Source organism: Diadema antillarum, unplaced genomic scaffold, assembly GCF_040938485.1.
Source record: "Diadema antillarum isolate AM-2024a unplaced genomic scaffold, OU_Dant_1.0 seq00002111_RagTag, whole genome shotgun sequence".
Classification (NCBI taxonomy): Eukaryota; Metazoa; Echinodermata; class Echinoidea; order Diadematoida; family Diadematidae; genus Diadema; species Diadema antillarum.
The window spans coordinates 259,339-280,653 of record NW_027272753.1 but is presented as its reverse complement, the minus strand read 5'-3'; the positions used below and the strand labels follow the sequence as shown (position 1 = coordinate 280,653).

Sequence of the window (21,315 nt, the reverse complement as noted above, 5' to 3'; positions counted from 1 at the left end):
CATCGGGGAGTCTGGTCGTTCACTCACCATGAGTAAATACATTGACAATGCCTTCTCTTACCGTAACATACAAATGAGATTTCAATCCCAATGCATTCCTTTAGTACAGGACTCCTACATAACGTCGTAAAAGTTACACGTGATTTTGCAGTTTTCTACATGCTTTCACAAATTTCTTTTCATTTTCTTCATAAAACAGATTGTTTCACAATAACTTGCGACAACTATCTCATTAAAAGTTGAAGGCTTAAAACCGCAACTAATAATCATACGTGTACCAATTGTCATTTTACGACCATGTCTTCAAGTAATGTAGGAATGAGAAGGAATGTTGAATCTGTCAGATAATATGAAATACCCGGTAGCGTAGAGATTCAGATGTGGCCCAATATCAAAGCCAGTTCATAGTTAGCTCGCGGACACATTGATACAAATGACCTTCCTTTTTTTCTCAGTTGGTTAGGCACTTCACTCGTTTTCAAAGCAGCATGATGCGTAAGCATGCCCATAATTTAAGGAAATCACGTTCAAGCAAAGGATGAACTTGCTCAGAGCAGCTGAAATGTTCTTTCCTCCAGACATTAAATTCATTGTTTTGTCTCGAGTGCATAAAAACAAAACCTTTTTTTCTACAAACATTGCTAAATACCAAGCTTGCTGTCAGGTGGATGTGCTGGTAAGCACCATTTACAAGGGTACATGAATAATCATTGAATTAGGGATGCTTATCTCAATGAATTCAAAAACAAACATGCCTGATTGTACCAATGACCCTTTTTCTGCTCATCCGCAAACTGTGAACTGTAAACTGGCTTATTCATTCCCTGTCCACCAGGATAAATTCGAAAGCCACGAATAGCATGCACCGGACAGCGAATTATGTGCATCGAAGAGTACTCTCATCGACAACGGTCAACTCCAGTCAAGATTCTTCGGATGTGTTAGCACACCAGAGACATATGACAGAGCTGTACACAATCTGTTACGGGGATTCTCCAATCTGAGTCGGACCAGTGAGTCTTCCCGCTCCAATGAATCTTAACGCTATAGGTTTTTGAAACCAATCTAGACTTTATTTCAATCAGTTGTTTTCCTGAAAGCCCTCCGGCCTTTACTCTATTCTCATTTCCTCGCATCTTTCCATCTTACTGATCACCCCTTCCTCTCTCTATCTCTCTAGTAAGTATTCTATGTATCTATATCTCTGTATATCTCTACTTGTAATGAATTTGTTTGAAAGGCATATACTCTCCTCCCAAGGGTTTCCTTCAAGCAACTGCTGGCTTTCTGCGCCAGTTCCAGATTTGGTATATCGTAAATGTAGTGTAACTACTTATTATCAGTGGACCCCCCCCCCCCCTGAAGACTACAGGATTGAAAAGACGTTCCATATGCATTTCTCTTTTTTTTATAACTTCTCATTTCCCCTCAATATTTACAACTTGAGAGACATAGACAAGCCAACATAATTGGACTGATTAATGATTTTTTTTTTTTTTTTTTTTTTAATGCGGGTAGATTAATGATAACAAAGTATACAGCTTCTGGTAGACGTAATTCGACAGATGTCGATTTTTCATTAGAGTGGCATTCCCATGCACGAATGTCACAGATGTCGATTGTTCATTAGAGTGACATTCCAATGCACGAATTTATTGCACGCTGACAAACTTGATTCCATGGCAATATATGGCAAGCCGCTTCAATCTCATACAGTATTCTTGTGAAGGGTTTTCATTAATCCTCTAAACTATTTTTGCAAAATGCCCACCTGCTTTACTACCAGTTGACACTGATTCTGAATCGTTGGCGTTTTCATCCGGCTCATCCAGCGTTTGTCCCGGGAAGCTATTCCGAATCTGAACCAAAATGCTATCCAGCTTTTCAGTCCTTTGAATGGTTTCGACCGTCTCGTATCCAGCGCATGTTGAGGGCACCTTCCCTCGACATGGTGCTGCCCCCTCTGACATGCTCCTGGTGAAGGGAGTCGAAGACGATTTTTCGCTCTTTCGAAGAGAATTTGGAGGAGATCCGGAAGTTGTTTCAGAATTACTGAGAGATTTCTTTTGAAGACTCTGTCCATGATCCAAACTCTTCGATTTTTGTACTTTGGCGTAGACAGGAATCTTCGCGGACTTCTTTGGCTCGGCCGAAAGGACCCTGCTCGGCCTCATCAGTCTATCGTAGTCGGAGTCTGAAGATTCCTGCACAGCACTTCGAGGACGTCTGCTTCCTCGATGGAGTACTGTATACGGCTGAATGTCTCCATTAGTCATGTCCAGTCGTTCCGGGATGCTATGTAACCTTTCCCTCTTCGGGAAGTTTGTCTCAACTAGGTTGTATTCCCCATTCTCTACTGGCCCCGCGCTGGATCCCCTACGGATACTGATCTCTGCATAGTCGCCGCTTCCTGCGCTACCTAAGGATAACCGACGATCTTGGTCAGTGGATTCCTCGGGGCTGTTGGGAATTTGTGGTAACTTCTCGTTCTTTACTGACGTCGACAATGAAGCCTTTTTGTTTCGCCCTGACCACGGCCAAAGAGAGCTAAATCCGCGTTTGGATTTAAGCTCATTCTTCCCTTGTACTGAGTCTAAAGCACGCCCTTCTTTGCGTGCCTCGCTTACGTCAACGGGTCGTCCAGGGGTGGATAAGGTTCTAGGAAGCGTTCGCACAGGGAGAGGCGGCGCATTTCGACTTCGATCACGCGCCTTGGACATGGAAGCGGACCTATCGAATGATGGATTTCTGCAAATGCCGACATCAGCCTCATCGCGTCCAGTCATCCCTTTGAAGACAAAGCGACCCCTCTGTGAAACAACATCCGTGACAGCATACGCACTAGCAGATGAATCAGAAGGGTTGCGTTCGTGATGTTCCTCCGTGCCCTGACCTTCGTTCTGCCTTGGCCATCTGTCGAACTCGAGTGTGCGATTCGTTGGTCTTGCGTACTCGTTGGGCGTACAGGGGACTGCAATGGTAGACGCAGATTCCTCGTTAGAATCGCCTTTCGCGATTTCTTCTTTGAGAAATGCACTATCGACGTACTCTTCTTCCCCATCCGGGTCGAGTACTGCGTAGTACTTGTCCGTAGAAACGGCATTATCATCCGTGCAGAAGTTGTGAATGGGGTCATTACGTTCATTAAGCTCATTTGTTTCATGGTAATTGGCCGTTTCGGAATATAACCCGCTTGTCGGAATGGCATTCATTTCAAATTTAGCGCTTGTCCCACTCCCCTTGCCCTCATGCGCACTCTCCGTACCTTTACCATCACCATTGCTCTTTCTCTTCCGGACGAAAAGCACTACCGCCCGTCCAACTGCACAGATGAGCAGCGCCGCAGCAATCGCATACCCAACAATCGATATGGACAGATGTTTCGACCCGTTACCGTTGTTTGTAATCTCAGCGATAGGCTGCTGGCTGAGATTATGCTGACCGGACCAAACGGTGGTAGCGTATATGGCACTACCATCAATGATCTTGGTATCTTTAGGAGTGTCGGTGGTTTCTTCAGTTGGAAAATTGGTGGGAGAAGATCCTTCAATACCAGGGAAGATATCGTCGGCATCCAAAATCTTGATCTGCGAGAAACCAATGCCTAGGAAAGCTCCGTCCAGTGACGATACAACACACGAAATAGTTGAGTTGTCATCGTTTCGATCAATCATGAGATTCAGCAAGGACATGTCCGTGCCATTGGGAATGATTTGCGAGTTCTGGTACCAGTGAAACATCAATTGAGAGGGACTGGAGTTGATTGGCACACATAGGAATCCTACTCGCTCTCCTGTAAGCACGTTGGCAACTACTGGATCAATTACAACTCCGTTTTTGATATCCAGGGGTGTGAGGCTGCACCCGGGATGGGCAGGTCGAGCTAGACCTACTCGAAACTCCGGCAAAATTTCACAGACAAATTTCGTGTCGACGTCTTCCCACAAGAGTTTTCTATTGTGTTCGCATGGTGACCCCGGACAGGTAACAAGTTCTGTGCTCGGGGCGTTTGAAGGTTGACGCTTCCATACTAATTTTCGACTAGGAGACCCAGCCGGTGATGCGCAAGTTAGGCGGATCACTGCGCCGATCTGTGTCACATAGGGTGAGGACAGGACACCCATCGAACACGCCGGGAGTGGATCGGGGATAGCAGTATTGACCGGATGGCGGGGACGCAAGATGAGGCTTGCTCTTCTAGAATCGTGCGCCACTTTGTCCGATGTGATGACAGTGCAGACATACTGTCCCTGATCGACCATGGATATATTCTTGATGCGCAGATTGTATTCCCCATGGTTTGCATCGCCAGTAATAGACAGCCGACGGGTTCTGTCGCCATGGTAACTAGCATATTTCTTTACGTCTCTGTCTAACGAAAGGGGAACAAGCGATCCGTCGGCTACAAAGCGCCAATAAACGTTAAAATCATCCCGAATGTCCGTCACCGTACATCGAAAAAGTGCAAGTCCCCCCTGTATCACCTCAATATCACGTGGTTCTTCGAGAAAGTACTGTGCTGTCACCTGTGCTACGAACGACGCCAGGATCACAAAGACGCAAGTTCGGCGATTGTGAGTACTTTCTGCCATTTTCACACTTCGAAAAATCGGACTTAGAAGTGTCTTTACGCAGTGATTGGTCAACAGGTTTTGTTCAAGACTTTCTCTCGTCAGCCATCTCAGAACTTTCAACACGAATGGCGCGCGTTGTGATTAATTGTTCAAAATGCAGTCCAAGTCGTACGACAATGGCAACTTCTCAGTGGTAGTTAAAGGCAGAGCCAATTGAAGATGACACAGGTAGGATTTGCCCAGTCATAGGATTCTCTCCATCTCCCGGCTGAACACACGCTGTAAACACAACTTCCGCTACCTGCAGAAAACACAAAAGACAATAGAGACTTATTGATATTATCTATTCCACTAATAAACAATTGGGACACATATATTTTAAAGCATTAAACGAAAGATGAACATGATATATTAGCAAGTGCTGCAATTTTTGTAGGCACAGTTGTCTTGATTAAGTTCAGTGTCATATTAGATCTTCTTGTCCTTTACAGGAAATGATATGGAATCAATCACTATTGGATCGCAGTATGTCAACTTTGAAAATACGCAACCTGTTAGTTTGAATATTTCTCTGTTTCTAAGCAGAGATATAGAAAGAAAACAATATTTCACATCAATGTTTCTTGAGAGGTCAGTTATGAAAAGAAGTACGATTCAAAACGAAGCAACAGCGGTGTGATAAATAACCAAGAAATTATGATTCTGCGACGTGTGCATATCATCCACTAAAAGTTTCGTTTGAAAGTGTCAGAATCTGGATCTTTACCATATAAGAGTCATTTCCAATCGTACGTTCAAGTTCAAGTTCAAGTTTATTTAACCAATTCATTAAACATTTGACATTTTACAAAAGGATACAGCATTAAGAATAATGAATGGTTTGGGACCCCAAAAGAAGCAGAGCTTGTAAAAAAGGGGTCCCGGATAAACATATAAAACAAAGCAAAACATACTAAAGTTTTAAACATATTAACAAGAAGTATAATAGTAACATATTTACATAGGACAGATGCAACACAAGCACACACACACACACACACACGCGCACACACACACATTCAATCACACAAACACGTGTCACAAAAACGCTCATGCACATACATATAATTCACATGAAATTGCAGAAAGATACTTTCTATTTTACTATACTTTTAAATTCAGCTTCCCTGATCAATTCTTGTTTTACAAATTTCCCTCAAGATAGATGCGACATGTACGTTTAAAGTTGGATAGTGATGAGGCTGACCTAATTCTCAATGGCAAATTATTCCATTCTCTAATACCAACATATACAAATGAATTTTGGGCAGTTTTAGTTCTTGCAAAGGGTTGATGAATGAGATTACTTTTACGCGTATTATAAGCATGAACGGTAGAATTTAACACAAACGCATCCTTCATGAAAGATTTCGGGTCACCTTGTGTCTTAAACATAAAAATCAAGCAACTCAAGATAACTAATTTTTCAAATGGCAAAATATGAAGTTGAATAAACAATGGCAAACTTGGACTTCTATAGTTTGAATTTGTAATATAGCTTACAGCTTTTTTCTGAAAAACAATCAACTTATCTATATGAGTCTTATAAGTATTTCCCCAAGCTACATCACAGTACATTAAATGAGGCATAACTATGGCATTATACAGAGTAATTAAGGTTTCTTTTGGTAAATAGAGACGTAACTTGGATATGATACCAACACTACGAGAAACTTTAGTACAGACGTAACTGACGTGGTCTTTCCACGATAAATATTCATCGACTGTAACGCCTAGGAATCGTACATTCTGGCTTCGATCAATCTGGTTACCGCCTATAACCAGTGGAACAATGTCATTTTGGATTCTTTTCCCTCTTAAATCTAAATTCAACATATTGAGATTTGCTAGTATTCAATAATAGTTTATTACAACAAAACCATTCAAATATATTACCAATTTCATCATTTACAGAGTTTATTAAGGGTAACAAATAGTTGTGGTGGGCAAGTAAGCAAGTGTCATCTGCAAAAAGCGAATAAGTAAACAAGCTAGATGAATTGATAATGTCATTAATATGAATAAGGAACAATAAAGGGCCTAGGACTGAGCCCTGTGGAACACCACATGTTACTTGCCTCGACTGTGATTTAACTCCATTTACCGTTACACATTGCTGTCTATTTTGCAAGTAATCTTTAAACCAAGCTAGAGCTACCCCACGAATACCATAATGCTCAAGCTTACACAGGAGTATCGAATGGTCAATAGTATCAAAAGCCTTCGACAAATCTAAAAATATACCAATACAATACCTGCCACTATCAATAGCATTAACGACAGTATTCACTAAATTCAAGACACCCATGCTCGTGGAACATTTTTTCCGAAAACCAAATTGCTGTGGAATCAAAACACTATATGATTGAAGATAATCATCCAATCTTTTATACACAATTTTTTCGAGGATCTTTGAGAAAATGGGCAACAAAGCAATTGGTCTATAATTTTCTATACATTTGCTATCATTCTTTTTAAATACAGGGATTACATTTGCTAATTTCAGTTTTTGTGGAACAATTCCTTGTGAAAGAGACTTGTTGAAAATATCACACAAGGGATCAGCAATATACTGTATACAACTCTTTACAACCATTGGAGATACATCATCTGACCCACATGATTTTGATGGGTTTAGGGCAGTAGCAAATTTTATAATTTCATGAACAGATGTTGGAGTAAAATACAATGATGAGGAGTGACTTTGCACAGATAAATATTCTAGAAATGAACTTTTGGCAGCGGGTATATCATTGGTTATCTTTGAGGGCAAATCAATAAAATATTTATTAAAATATTCAGCTTTATGTAAATCTGACTGAAGTGTAATGCCATTATGGTACATTTCACTCGGAATTAATGGTTTCTTCCCTCTCCCTAAATCGACTAAATCGACTAGGTTTGTTTCATTTCTGCATTCTAGGTGACTGAAACCAAATCAATATCAACTAAGTCACCTCTTATTTGTCATAGCATACAAGTCACATTGAATATAATATAGCAACACCATTTCATGATGTCGTATTAATGGAGTTACTAAAAAACGTTGAGTAGCACTTAAGCACTGCTAAACCTCATTCAAACTTGCACACCATTTTAAGAAGACAATCCAGGACATATGAAATGGTCGCATTTCCTGAAAGATTCAGGATAAATGAAAGACAAACATTCATAATGCCCAAAGCTTATTACTAAAAGAAGAAGAAAAAAAAATCGCCAACTTAATGATGACACGATAATGTAGAAAAAAAGGCAGCGCATTAAATCCTACTGTTCTACCAGGGAGGTGGAAGGCCGCACTCCCTCAATAGTTCTCCCTATAAAGTTCAAATCTGCATCAAGTATCATGGTTTCACAATAATCTGACCAAAGTAATAAATTCATGGAATTGTTTGTTTCAATGTTTTGCTATAGGCTACCTGTACAGTAATTACACACATTAGGCAATTTCATGGTATCATGCATAACTTCCAAAGTTATAGTACCATTAGTGTATGACAATTCACGAAATTGTCGTTTTCATGCAAGCAGTAAATATACCCCCTCACTTTTTGCAATCTAATACCCTTGGTCACCTGGTAAAGTAATTTTAACTTCAAAACAATTAAACGAAGGCAAACGCGACGTTTGTGACGTCATGATATTGCCTCGTTTAATTTGCATACATGTGACGGAAATCGATACCCCCTTTGACTAGAAAGTGTCATTCCATGACTCTCTTTATTTTTCCTCATCCTTTACCCAGTTTCACGGAAACCTTCTTCTAATTTTCCGTTATTACTCCATTCATTTCAGTCAACTTGAACATGAAGTTACTTTTTTAACCCTTTTTTTGCCAATGATTGAATATGGACAAATTCTGGCCGTTTGAATACATGTGGACAGGAAATCAATCTGGCATGCAGAGGGTTTGAGTGTGCAGATACAGACGAGACAATAGTCATGTGGTACAGAAACACGGCACAATATTTCCGCGGTTTGTTCTTAGTAGCTGACCCGAAAAAAAAAAGACACACGGCTCCCAGTATCACACACTCCAGCTTATCAATTTCCGGCGGTGACAAATTTGGTTTATTTTGGCTGCTTTCTGTTTCCTAAAAATGGCTTTACAGCTTATTCACGTCGGCGAAAGGTGTTCCTGCCCTTCAACACAAAAAGAAAAGAGCAAAATTACCAATCCTCTTATATTCGTAAAGTGCAATTCTACACTATTATTCGAGTTGACCTTAATAGATAGGTTAAACTCCAACAGAGGGGTAAAGGTCCCATCGCCGTCAGGCCTGAATCAAGAAAATCATACCATCTAATCTTTAACCGTCTGTGCACTGTGAGTGTCGATTGGCACGGAAAACCCCAGAACCTTGTACACACTGTCCAAAGTCCACAGCATAGGAAGGGTTGTTTTTCACACGCTTTCATAAACAAGCGATATTAGTCGCAATCACCTAATTTCAATACATTCCGTCCGCTTTGGGTGAAACGTCCAGAATGCTAAATTTTGTACTTGTTTTGTCTTGTTTTGTTTTGTTTTGGGGGTTTTATTTATTTTTTTTTTTTTGGGGGGGGAGGGGTGGTTGGATTTTTTGTTTTTGCTAACGCCAGCACAACGTTTGTACTATGAAATTAAAAATATTACTGCATCGTATCGAAAAGAAAGAAAAGATTACGACGATTATTTGAAAAGGTTATCGGCAAAAATGCTGCGGATTATGTAAAACAGTAAACCCTCACTCTATTTTCCAATAAACTGTCAATAGATTTTAACCATCAGGTTACAATGCGTGAATGTTTCAACGGATAACAAACTTTTAATAGCGAGGAGATAAATATCTGAAGTAGATTTCGAAAGCGTGTTGAAAATTTAATATGGTCATTACTATATTGTTTTTACTTTCTTTTTATGATCAGCTACCTATAAATCCACTACTCCGATTTCTCTCCACGCGGGTAGATGACACTTATCTATTGCGGTTAATGGAGTTGATGGTCAGCAACCTCTCCTGTTCAACAATATTTCAAAGTTTTATAAATGATAACACTCATTATACGTGCCAATCCAAATTTGACAATGGAGAAGTGTGCTACATAGGCAGTTCCGTTATTACATAATAATTTATACTGTTTACAAATATATCAAACTGACAAAACAATGAAGCTCAAATAGTTGCATCACTTGGAAATAAGCAAAATTTCCATAATGATATTCATTTATTTTTTTTTTACAGAAATGGCTTCTACATTTATGTTGCCATAACAACAGAAATATAAACAACGGTATATGAATGTTAAGAATTGTATTACTTTGATTATTATCATCAATTCTGTAGTCAAAAAAAAGAAGAAGCGTGGTAAAAACATTTGTATGACATTTTTACAAGTTCTGGGTTTCAACTTCGATGTCTTTTGCATTTGAAGAATGGATGGTCCAACTCAATAGGATGAACTAATTCACATGAAGGAAATTGCACCATTCATCGTGTGGCTTTAAAATTAATGTATACAGAGGAAAGTCAAGCAAACACATCACGAGAAGTCCCTCAAAAGAAATCGGACAAAACGTAGGAGAGTTGTGGAAATTCGAACTTGTACGTGTTGCAAAGAGGGAAGAATATGATCCCCTGCTGCGCTGCAACTACATGGTACCCAATATTATAGCTTAATCAGACGTCACGAGACTGTACGGCGGAAATTAGGAAGATACAAAATTACGCTGAATAACAGTGCAATTTCCATTTTCCTTTTTTTTTCCAGGGTTCGGCAAGTACACGAAATGAAAGGTCAAAGACATATACGGCACAACCTTCACAAAAAGTATTCACGAATGAATCCTTGATGTGGTGGACACGTACGCTCAACACCCTCAGTGAACGCGGTTATTGAAGCGGAATCTTTGAATATAATTATAAAGAGAAGAAAATGGAGGAGGAGGAGGAGGAAGGGGGGGGGGGATACTGCACCTGTAACTACGGCCAACTTGTGACTGGATGATGTCATTCATAAATGATAACCACACAAAAGTGTACAGAAATGTACAGAATGTTGTATCATGCATAGTGAGGACAAGCTCGAATGACCAACATGCCTCGGTACAATATGCCGAAAGGAAATTTCTTATATATTTTTTAATCAAAACAAAACAAAAGAAAATCTCCAGAATAGATTTTACTGCAATGCAAGACGAATATTAATCTCAAACCATGGTTCAAAATTAGCTCCCTATGCGACTAAGCCTTCGGCTATAATAGCAAGTAAAGGACTAGTTCACCCAATGTATATAAGTGTGGATTGAGTGAATGCAACATTAGTTGAACACTTCAGTAAAAGTTTGAGGAAAATTGGACAATCCATTACACAATTATACTAATGTTTGACGTTTCTGTACTGTCATTGCTGGATGAGTGTGTGTCGTCGTTGCAGGATATCAACATAGTTAAATATAAACAGAATTCAAAATATTTTTATGTTTCCACCAAAATGAAAGAGCACGTGACTTACCTGTTTCAGAAGGCAGGAGGAACAGTATTATCCTTAACATGTGTCAGATATCGTGGGACCTTTATATAGCGATGTATATACTTTTTGCCCAAAAAGAAAAGACAAGAAATTTTGTTGAATTCTCTGTAGATTTTCTTTGTATGATTATCTTGCAGTGGTGTCACAAACATCAATTGTAGTTTTCTCATCCAGAGATGGCGGCAGTGAAATTAAAAAAAAAAATCATAATTTCTGAACAGATTGAAGTTCTCCTTTAAGAAACACCAGAGAAATGGTAGATCAAGAGACGTTTCTGTCTACTTCCCTGGTTGGATGGAGACCTCATCCTTCTCCACCCTGCCTGAGCACACACATCCATGACATTGCAGGTACATCTTGCGAGGGAGGGGAAAACAAGAGAACATACTGGAATAGCTGCATCATCCAGTACACCGAACCAAAATATCATACTCACCAGCCTCGATCGTCGTAATTCCAGTCAATCGAAGGAAAGTGAGTAAATTAATAAAGTTTGGACCAAAGTATGAATCGAGAGGCTGAATGTCACGCAGTGGCTTTTTGGTTTTCCCGGACCAATTAGAGACGAATGTCAGAATTGGACTATATCCTCGGGCCATCTGGTGTCCTGCACTGCTATATACCACTATCGACCGGGCGAGTGAAAACTAGACGCGTAAGATAACAGTCGCACGTCCGAGAATTGTGCCCGTCAGTCCCCCCCCCCCCCCCCCCCCTCTTCATACCACCACTACCACCTTCCATTTGTTTGTTATTTCGATGATTCATATCCACTCTGGCTTTCCCATTCACCTTGGTGACTAGTCTTGCTGAACATTCGCTTCCAGCGCCGCTCCACAAATGAAACGTCATCGTAAGTTGTTGTGAATAAAAAAAAAAAAAAAAAAATGAAAAAAAAACACAAACGTCGCCGGGCATTGCACTTTCACATCGCGAGGATTATCATTATTATTATTTTGCCCGTTTGTTTTTCATTCCGGTCGTTTTCTTTTGTTTTGTCTTCATGACGCACGGACGAGATGTCTGGAAGACGTCATAAAAGCATAATTCCTGAATAGACAACTCGAGAAGAGCAAGAAAGTTTGAATTGTCCGACGTAAAGTCCATTGATTTGTGATTGCCCATGGTAAACAGAATCAATGTATCAAAACCTGTTATTCGGCTACAAATCCCATCTCTGCCATTAAATGTCGACATTGGCTAATCATTGTAACCACAGGATATAACTTGCTTGATAAGGGCATTGATTTCTCCTTGTGAATCTATCAGTGAAAAAAAAAAAGAAAATCATGAAAAATGCATGCGTAAGTTGATGGTAGACTTCTAGGTAAAGGAAATAAAAAGGTTCTATCGTCGGTATCTGGTTGCATCTATGTCTGTGACTGAGATCATTGTCGCAAAAAGACATGTGATATCATTCTAGAACTTCAGTATGTTTTCTATGATTCCCAGGAAACCTCCACTGTTATACATTTTCATGCTAAATTACATGGAACCATTGTGGTTGGTTCCATTTCGTCGACTTGTGATTAGACGCCAGATTAAGATGTACATGTAACAGTAATATACTGGAATGATTTCCTTTTACGGAAGCCGCCTCCCTGAGAGAGGAAGCGGCATTACAAAATACGCAGAGTGGTTCTCCTATACCTTTCTAAATCAAAAGGCATTATTACTCTCTTGGATGACATAAAATACCTAAGTTGTCTCCCCATCACTTTCAAGAAACAAAAATCGCAAAGCCATGATGTCCCTGTGGCCCTAGAAGAAGACACATTACACCACATATAATATAATTGTAATCCTTTCTATACAAATGTTACTATATATTGCACACCATTCTTTTCCACCTTGTTGTTGAAGAGTTTAACGGTCCTATGTACCTTTGGGAGCAGTGATTAAAAAAAAGATGTCAAGATATCACATTAAATGCATATGTGTAGGTCTGTACGTTGTATCACAAAAAAATCCTGCCATACACAATTTTCGCAATAAAGCCTGAAATGTAAGGAGACATCAGTATTTTCCTCAATAAACCATAACTGTAGACGGTTTTGTCTGGAAACATTTTTATTATTACTATTGTTCACATTTTGTGTATTTAACAATACTTAACATCGATTATACGGGTTCAATTTTTTACAGTGGTTGTTTCTATCCCTAACTCACATTTTGTAACTATTTTACAGCACTAATGCTGGGTTTTTGTTCCATCTGCAAATGGTAAATTATGCCTTTAATATTCGACTTCTGTATCATTTTTTGTTCGCGACCCCAAACAAAATTATGATGAGAGAGCTCTAACAATCTGACGCTGAAATCATCTTCCGTTACCTATGAATAGCATTTATCTTCCCCCATAATCTTTATCCTCTCGCAATTTAATTCTCTCAACACACACATAAACACACACACACACAGACGCAAAAAGACACCTATAAAAACAAAGTGGCACAGACGGCAAAGCGGGTCAAAGGATCTGCTAACAAAAGGCGGAAACGTTCCAGATGCAGTCCAAGTTTGTCCCAGTTACATGGAAGTGTGAGACTAAAAGACAGAAAGAGAAAAGGACACATTGCTGTCGTGAATAGATATCTCCTAATTCTATGGAACATTTCAGTACAATCTTCGCTCATCTTCACAATTTGGTTTGCTTTCATAATCGATGATCTGGTGGTTTTGGTATTAAACATGCGCACACCTATACATACGGCGTATAGAAATAAAGTGTCAATCCCCAAAGATTAGATGTGGAAGTTGTTTCGTAAAGGAGGAGTTGACTTTGTCGCTCACTACTTTTTTATTACTCTCTGTTTACCCTACAGCAAAAAAAAAAAAGAAAAAGAAAGAAAAGAAGGAAAAGAAAGAAAGACAGCAAGAAAGAAAATAGTTTCCAATATTGTAGACTTGTACACTTTTCTACGACGTTCAATGCTGCTGCTGTTCGGAAGTACATTGTGTATGTACATAAAACGGGCACCCACGACTACTGGTGTTTACATCGATGAAATACATGCACAAGCAAAGTAGAATGTGTTTTTATTTCGGCAAAACGGCAATAACAGCAAACGCAGAACAGGTGCCAATGCAATCATAAGATCGTTGGTCCATTAAAAAGAAAATAGCCAAACAAACCAGAGCCAGCCAGGGTTTCCTCATTTATCAGTCATACAAACGTTTAGTATTACTCAGACCTGCGCTTGTCCTGTTTCTGTACGCAGATGCCCCTCGATGGGCGTATCGGTCTACTGGCCAGCGCGCTCGAGTGGTGATGGATTGGGTCCAAATTTGAACTTTTGGCCCCGACGTTGGTGTCGCTGTTATATTGGAAATGAAATATGAACTGCTCTGTCTTTGTCTTTGTGACGTACAATATTGTCTCTGATTGCAGCGAAAAGAGTGATTGATGAATGGCGGATGAATTTCACCAAGCTGGTGATGATATTCGTCGAAGCAAGAAGCGACTTTGAAATCTAGATTGCTTTGTGAGATTATGTGACAATGGGATAGAAATTACTCAAAAAAACGACTGTCTATGCGACTATTCACCAAGACTCGGATTTGACTAATCCGGTTCCACTACCGCTGCAAACCTTGGTTCCTGGGACCAGGGAGCGCGACCAGGGAGGTGGAACCGTCTTGCCGGGACTACTTCCCCTCGCCCTTTCACTCATTCCCCTCCCTCCCTCTCTGTTTCTCTGTCTATATACTGTTTCTCTGTCTATATATCCATCTACCTATGTATCAATGTATCTGTGGACCCACATATATGTACAACTGTATCTATGTATTTTATCCAGAGCCGGCGCAAGGGGGGGGGGGGGGGGGCTTTTTTTGGCAGAAAATGCAGGGCGAGACTTTTCTTTTTCCATCAATTTTTTTGTTGTTTGTCAGGCGATGTCAGTAAAGAAGAAGTTTCACACATAAATGTAAAGACCTTTTCTTTCTTTCTTTCTTTTGCCTTGTCAGTCCATTTTGGTAGGCAAGTGGCAGCAAATTGCCCCCCCCCCCTCCCATAATCAAAAAACGAATCGAAATCCCTGCGCCCATAAAGTCGGCCCCTTCACTTTAAGACCAAAATGTTGCGCTGCCCTGCTTTCTATCAATCTGTCTCTCTATATTATCTCCCTCACTTTGTTTTAACAAGAAACTAAAGTCGGCTAGTATTCATGAAATGTGTTGTTTTCTTATCAAAATCCCCATAAACACAGAAGCACACAAATAGATGTGCTCATGATATCTGAAGTATTTTTAAAGAGTAGGGCCTACTTACATAAATCGTATAATTGTCATTCTAGAAAACGTGCAATGCGTTTCATTTTTATGCATGTATAAATATATATAGTTAACACTGATTGTCTCTTCTCCCTATTCTTCTTTTATTTGCATGTACTGCTTCCAAAAACAGCGTCAGACATTAGATCTGATTATATCATTAGTCGTTCGGATGACGTTATCTAGGTCTCACTACCTAGTCTGTTATCCGTGGACAACTAATAGACTTCTTTCAAGCCTTTAATAGAATGCTGGCCCGCTCTTGGCACAATATATTTATTGCACCATTTCTATATAAATATATGAATATTATATTCATCAAGGTTTTCACCCCTTACAATTATGAGATGTCACTCCTGAGCGCGTGTAATAGTAATCGATAAAATTGTGTTGGCGAAGGTCATGAAAGCGCCGATAATCCACTGCGGTTGTGAAGGTTTACCCCCGAAACCTACTTCTTTCCGCAAAGATTTCTTATAGGCCTAATTCTCTCCCTCTTTTTTTTTCTCTCTCTCTCTAAATTATAATGATATTGATAAAAATAAAAATAATGATAATAATAATGATGATGATGGCGATGATAACAATAATAATTATAATAATGATAACAGTGCTCACTCTCTCTTTTTATCCTCTTCGATTTTACCGACTTCTTTTCATACACAATGTGATATAGAAAAGCACAAAACAACAATGAATATAGTTGAATAAAACAATAATATCTGCCAAATCACATGGTGCTTGTTGATTGTGTGTGTGTGTGTGTGTGTGTGTGTGTGTGCTTTCTGATGAAGTACATTACAATAAAATATTTCGGCAGAATTCCACAATGCTATTTGTTAAGATATTATAATGCATTTCTTAATAAGTCATTTACATCCTCCCATCTATCAAACGACTTGATAAAGGCTGCAGCGCCTCATCTGCCATCCCCGCCACGGTTGGCTAATGTAGTGTACAGACGAGGATGCGCAAGCCAACCCATCGACGTTGTGCAGCAATGGGAAGGATACACCGAACCTGACTTCCTGCATCATCATCATGTCTGTTCATTAAAGCACAAATCCACTACGTGTTCAAGTTCAAGTGATTGTACAGTGTATTTTGAACAGTGGAGATGATGAAATCTTCGATCTCCTCAATCTTCAATAGTTTACTTATTTCCATCAAAGAAGAAATGGAAAACATGATTCAAAGCGGTACAAGTTGTCAATTTAACTTCCATTCATCTGATGACAGTTCGTCGAATACAATATTAAGTATACGCACGAATGAAAGTATGAAAAAAGAAACAATGCACACTTTGTCTTCGTAACAAAATGAATGGTAACAAAGTGGTAACAAAATGAAATAAAACAGAGTGGTATAGCTGGTTAATTCCTTGACTATCGTACAGAAGGTTGCTGGTCCATCATGTCCATACTCCAAGGTTCGTTATTCCGAAACATACAAATTCCCTGTACCCCAGAGGTTAGTTAATCCGAAGATGAAAAGGGGTTCGTTAATTCGAATATTTTGTGGCGTTAATCCAATGGTTCGTTGTTCCGAAGGTTGGTTAATTCGAGGGTTCGTTACTCCGAAAACGAAATAAGGTTCATTGTTCTACATAGAAGATTGTTAATAATGAAAAGATGCCTATCTAACGAACCTTTGGATTATCTATATGTACAGGCTTGTATTATCAAAATCAAGAAGACCAAAGAACACCAAAGCAACTAAGTCAGTTTCTTTTACCTCGTAATATCTGATGCTGTTTGTGTTTGGAATGTAAAAACAATTTGGATTGTGCGAAACAATGAAAACAATTCAGCAGAATTTTAACACTTTCAAAATGAAAGTAGTGCTGCATCATTCTGTATAATACATCATACATGTCTTTCGTTTCTCCGTTTTACTACGTTCTATTATCTTAAGAAAATGAAACTACATCCTCCTGATGGTGGAGATTTCCTTCCCAGACTGTTTTTTTAGGGAGGGGGGGGGGGGGGGGGGTCAAGAGTAAGAACATTATTCAGCATTCTCTAACAAACATGTTCAGGTCAAATTCACTCAATGTTAAATCACACGAACAGAATAATAAAATCTTCAATAAGATATGACTGGTCAAAGCTTTTTTTTTATATATATAGTTATGGCATTTACAAATTGATTTAACATGATTTCATAAAATCATTATAATCATATTTCAAAGCGGCGCGTTTCAATTAAATGAGTATACAATGTCGATGCCCCATGTAGTAACTTTATTGTTCGTACATTGTCAATGCTGGAATAATGTTTTTGGGTTGAACCTTAAAGCAATTGCCACTCCCCTTTCAAAATTCACCCATTGTAAGTCATTGTAAGTGCAGAGTAAAGTGGTTCAAAATCATAACTCCATTTTCGACTACATTTCAAACTCCAACAGAGTATTAGAGAGCAAAATTTAAAAAGGAAAATGTGACTGCGAGACATGCGACTATCACGGTATTGCGGAAAAATGTAATAAATACCAGCTCCATAACTATGTCTTTTTCTGTACGGTTACAGTTCGTTATTTCCAGGGTTCGTTATTCCGAAGATTTGTTAATCCGTAAACGAAATAAGATTCGTTATTTTAGATGTTTGTTGATCCGAAAATGAAATAAGATTCGTTATTCTAGATGTTTGTTGATCCGAAAATATGAAAGTGGGTACTAACGAACTTTGGGAATAACAACCCCCCCCCCCCTTGTAATTTTGTGATTTATTTTTTATCACTTATACTCTCCCGTTGCAATGACATACCATGGATGAATTGTTAAAGGCGAGTGACGATTGCTAACGTTTTGACGCTCAGATTTGATTTCAACATCACAGTGTTCGAAACAATAGAAGTCACTTTTTAGGCTGATGACATTGTATCTTCATTCTGATTTATTAAAATGTGCAGTTTTGAAATATGACTAATAATGTCGTGAAATCGTGTTTAATTTGTAAATGCCATAACATAAAGATCTCACCAGTCCGATCTTAATGATGATCTCATTGTTCTATTTGTTTGATGTAACAGGAAGTGGATTTGCCTCTAACATATTTGTGAGAGAATGCTGGATATTTTTCTTACTTTTAACACACAAAAAGATAAAGATCTGGATGGAAATGTTTCCCATTGGGGGAATGTGCTTTCACTTTTCTTTTTAAATAAAATGCAATGAAACCGAGAAGAGAGAGACATGCGTTACGTTCAGATGGCAGCATCTACTTTCGTCTTGAGAGCGTTTAAATTCTGCGGAAGTATTGTTTGCTTTGTTTTGCAGACAACAAAATCCTTCTTATAATCCAAACATAACCAGCATCGGATGCTCATGCGCAGGCACAACGAGGTAAAGGAAACTGACCTCGTTGCTTTAGTGCGATTTGATTTCGATTTTCATTTTCATTTACTTTTGCAGGTGTCGTTTTCTTTTTCCCAGGTGAGGGTGGCCACACGAAACACAAATCATGTGGGAAAATTGCGAAATATAATTAGGGAAAAATTCATAATATGTCAATTATCATATAAGTGCTCATTTTAGCATTCAGATTCTGAATGCGTTACGTAATATTAGGTAAGGGGACGCGAAAGAACAGAACAGAGAACAGGCGCTATGATTCACAAACCAACTGATTTATGGGAGGCTTCGAAAAGGAAAATTTGCATACCCACTCAGAACACTTTCATGATACTATATGCAAAGAAATGGAACTAGTTTTGTCATACCTATATGATTCTCTTTATCATGTGTGTTTTTGGGCTGATCTGTGCGATTGATAACAAGAATGACAATAACAATATCAACAACAACAACAACAACAACAGGCACATACACACACAAATATCATCTTTTCATTTACTTGGTTTTGCTCTGTATGGACGACAGAGTCATATTGTAAGATGTTTTTTGTTTTGTTTTGTTTTCTTCCCCATATCACTTGGCATGTGCTATTTTTTTTTTCATCATAATGACATTGTCAGTGCCACCTTCGCTATTTCGCGGCGTGGCGGCTGTTTGCAGTCAGAGAAAATTATAAACAAGCGGCCTAATGCTGGCACTTCACGTAACAATGACAATGGTGAATATACTCCTTGCCATGTAAGTATAATCATCACTACTTCTGAATTGTAAACAGTCCCATGAATTCAAGAGAATTAGCTTACCATTTTCATAGTGGACTAAACCAGGAATCTACCATTTTCACTCTGCATTCAAACCTCGAACAGTATTCCTCTTCAAACGGAATTATTTGCATGCAAACAGATAAAACTAAAATTTGTTTGCCCGAAACCTGCGATGGGTAATATTTCCGATTTGAAACTGTTGAACAGTTCTACGTATAATCATTAACGCTATTACGTGCTCCTCATGATTATGGAGTAACAAAGGAGCTACGTTCAGAAATTTACATAACTATCAAGATTGATTGATTGATTGATTGATTGATTGATCGATCGATCGATCGATTGATTTATTCATTCATTTATTTATCTATTAATTTATTTGTTCATTCATTCATTTATCTATTTATCTATTCATTCATTTATTCATTCATTTATTCATTCATTCCATCATTCATTCATTTATTCATTCTTTCATTCATTCATTCATCCATTCATTTATTCATTCGTTTTGTTTTCACAGGGTGGCTCTTCAGTGAGTTGAACACTGTTGTTCGTGGAGGCCCTGCATATGGACAATACACTCTTGTACATAAGATATATCATCAACAACTATTTATAATTTCGGACTCCGAATTCAAACAAAACAATGCTTCACTGTACACAATATAGTATTACAACAAGCCGTTTCAGTTGGTCTGTGAGCATATAATGATTCTTGATCTTAGATATCTTGATTACAACATTTGTTTTGTGTGTGTGTGTGTGTTTTACATTTGTGTGGTCTTGACGTTTTCATCCTATTGAACATTTACATGTAAGTAACCTGTGGACAGCTCAATTAGCTGTGCAAGGTTCCATTTTTCATATTACACGTACCTAACTTACTTTACCTAACTATCTAACCTAACCTAGTTATCACTTTCCTTCCAAAATGTGGAACTGTGTCGAGAGAGCTTCAGGACAAAAACTGTTTGAAATTGAAGCGTTATTATACAATCGTTTATTTTGTTTTGTTGTTGTCGACGTCGTGTGTGTGCTATGTTTTTGTGCTGTCCTGGGTGTCTGTACCGGTTGTGTGTGGTTCCTTCTTTCCGTTATATGCAAATGTCTGGAGCAAGTCTTGCGAATTTCCATGCAATCTGTACCGGCACCGACCGCAGGTCAAGGTTTCTATATGTGTCTAGTTTTGCTTTTGCTCATCGAACGTCAAATTGACGTCATGGTGAATTAACAAACTGTCATCTACGATAGATAACTTGATGGAAAAGGGGAAAAAATTGTAGTCAAAACCTTGCAATCCCTCACTTTGCAATTTCAAAGCATTCTCCAAATACGACATAGTCTTTCAGCCCCCTTTCATAGCTTCTTTATTCCAATGCACCGAGATGAGTTAGTATAATACGCTCAGGTACCTCTCCGTCATTTATTGAGAATCGAAAAATACATTTCATTCACGGGCAATCGAACCTATGTATTTACGTTTTGCTCTCCAAATTTATGTGTAAAATTTCATAATTGGAGAGTTATATTTAACGAGGTTTGGGCTAGTCTGTATACATGGAGAAATCGTTCGATATCTTCAGTATTTTTAAGTCATACAGATTTTAGGCTTGTAGAGACTGCTAGAATTAATTTGGATGTTCTCTAGTCATGCTAATGTAAACGAATGTTACGGAAATTACAATTTTGGTCTCTCTTCGTCCATAAAAGACCGCAGAACATTAAATTTATTAACATCCGCTTTATATTCTTAGATTCTCTTGGAGAATAGCCAGTACTATATGGTGTGTATTG

General features: G+C 38.7%; 1 protein-coding gene across 1 annotated transcript; it reads right to left on the bottom strand.

The window, feature by feature from the left end:
- Nucleotides 1-1,620: 1,620 nt before the first annotated feature.
- Nucleotides 1,621-4,866, bottom strand: LOC139713964 (uncharacterized). The gene has a single exon (XM_071625689.1). It carries the CDS (start codon nucleotides 4,590-4,592, stop codon nucleotides 1,746-1,748), a length of 2,847 nt encoding a protein of 948 aa, XP_071481790.1. The 5' UTR covers nucleotides 4,593-4,866; the 3' UTR covers nucleotides 1,621-1,745.
- Between the last annotated feature and the right edge of the window lie 16,449 nt (nucleotides 4,867-21,315).

Coding starts and splice junctions, on each gene's coding strand:
- LOC139713964 (XM_071625689.1), bottom strand. CDS start 4,592: ATGGCAGAAAGTACTCACAATCGCCGAACTTGCGTCTTTGTGATCCTG.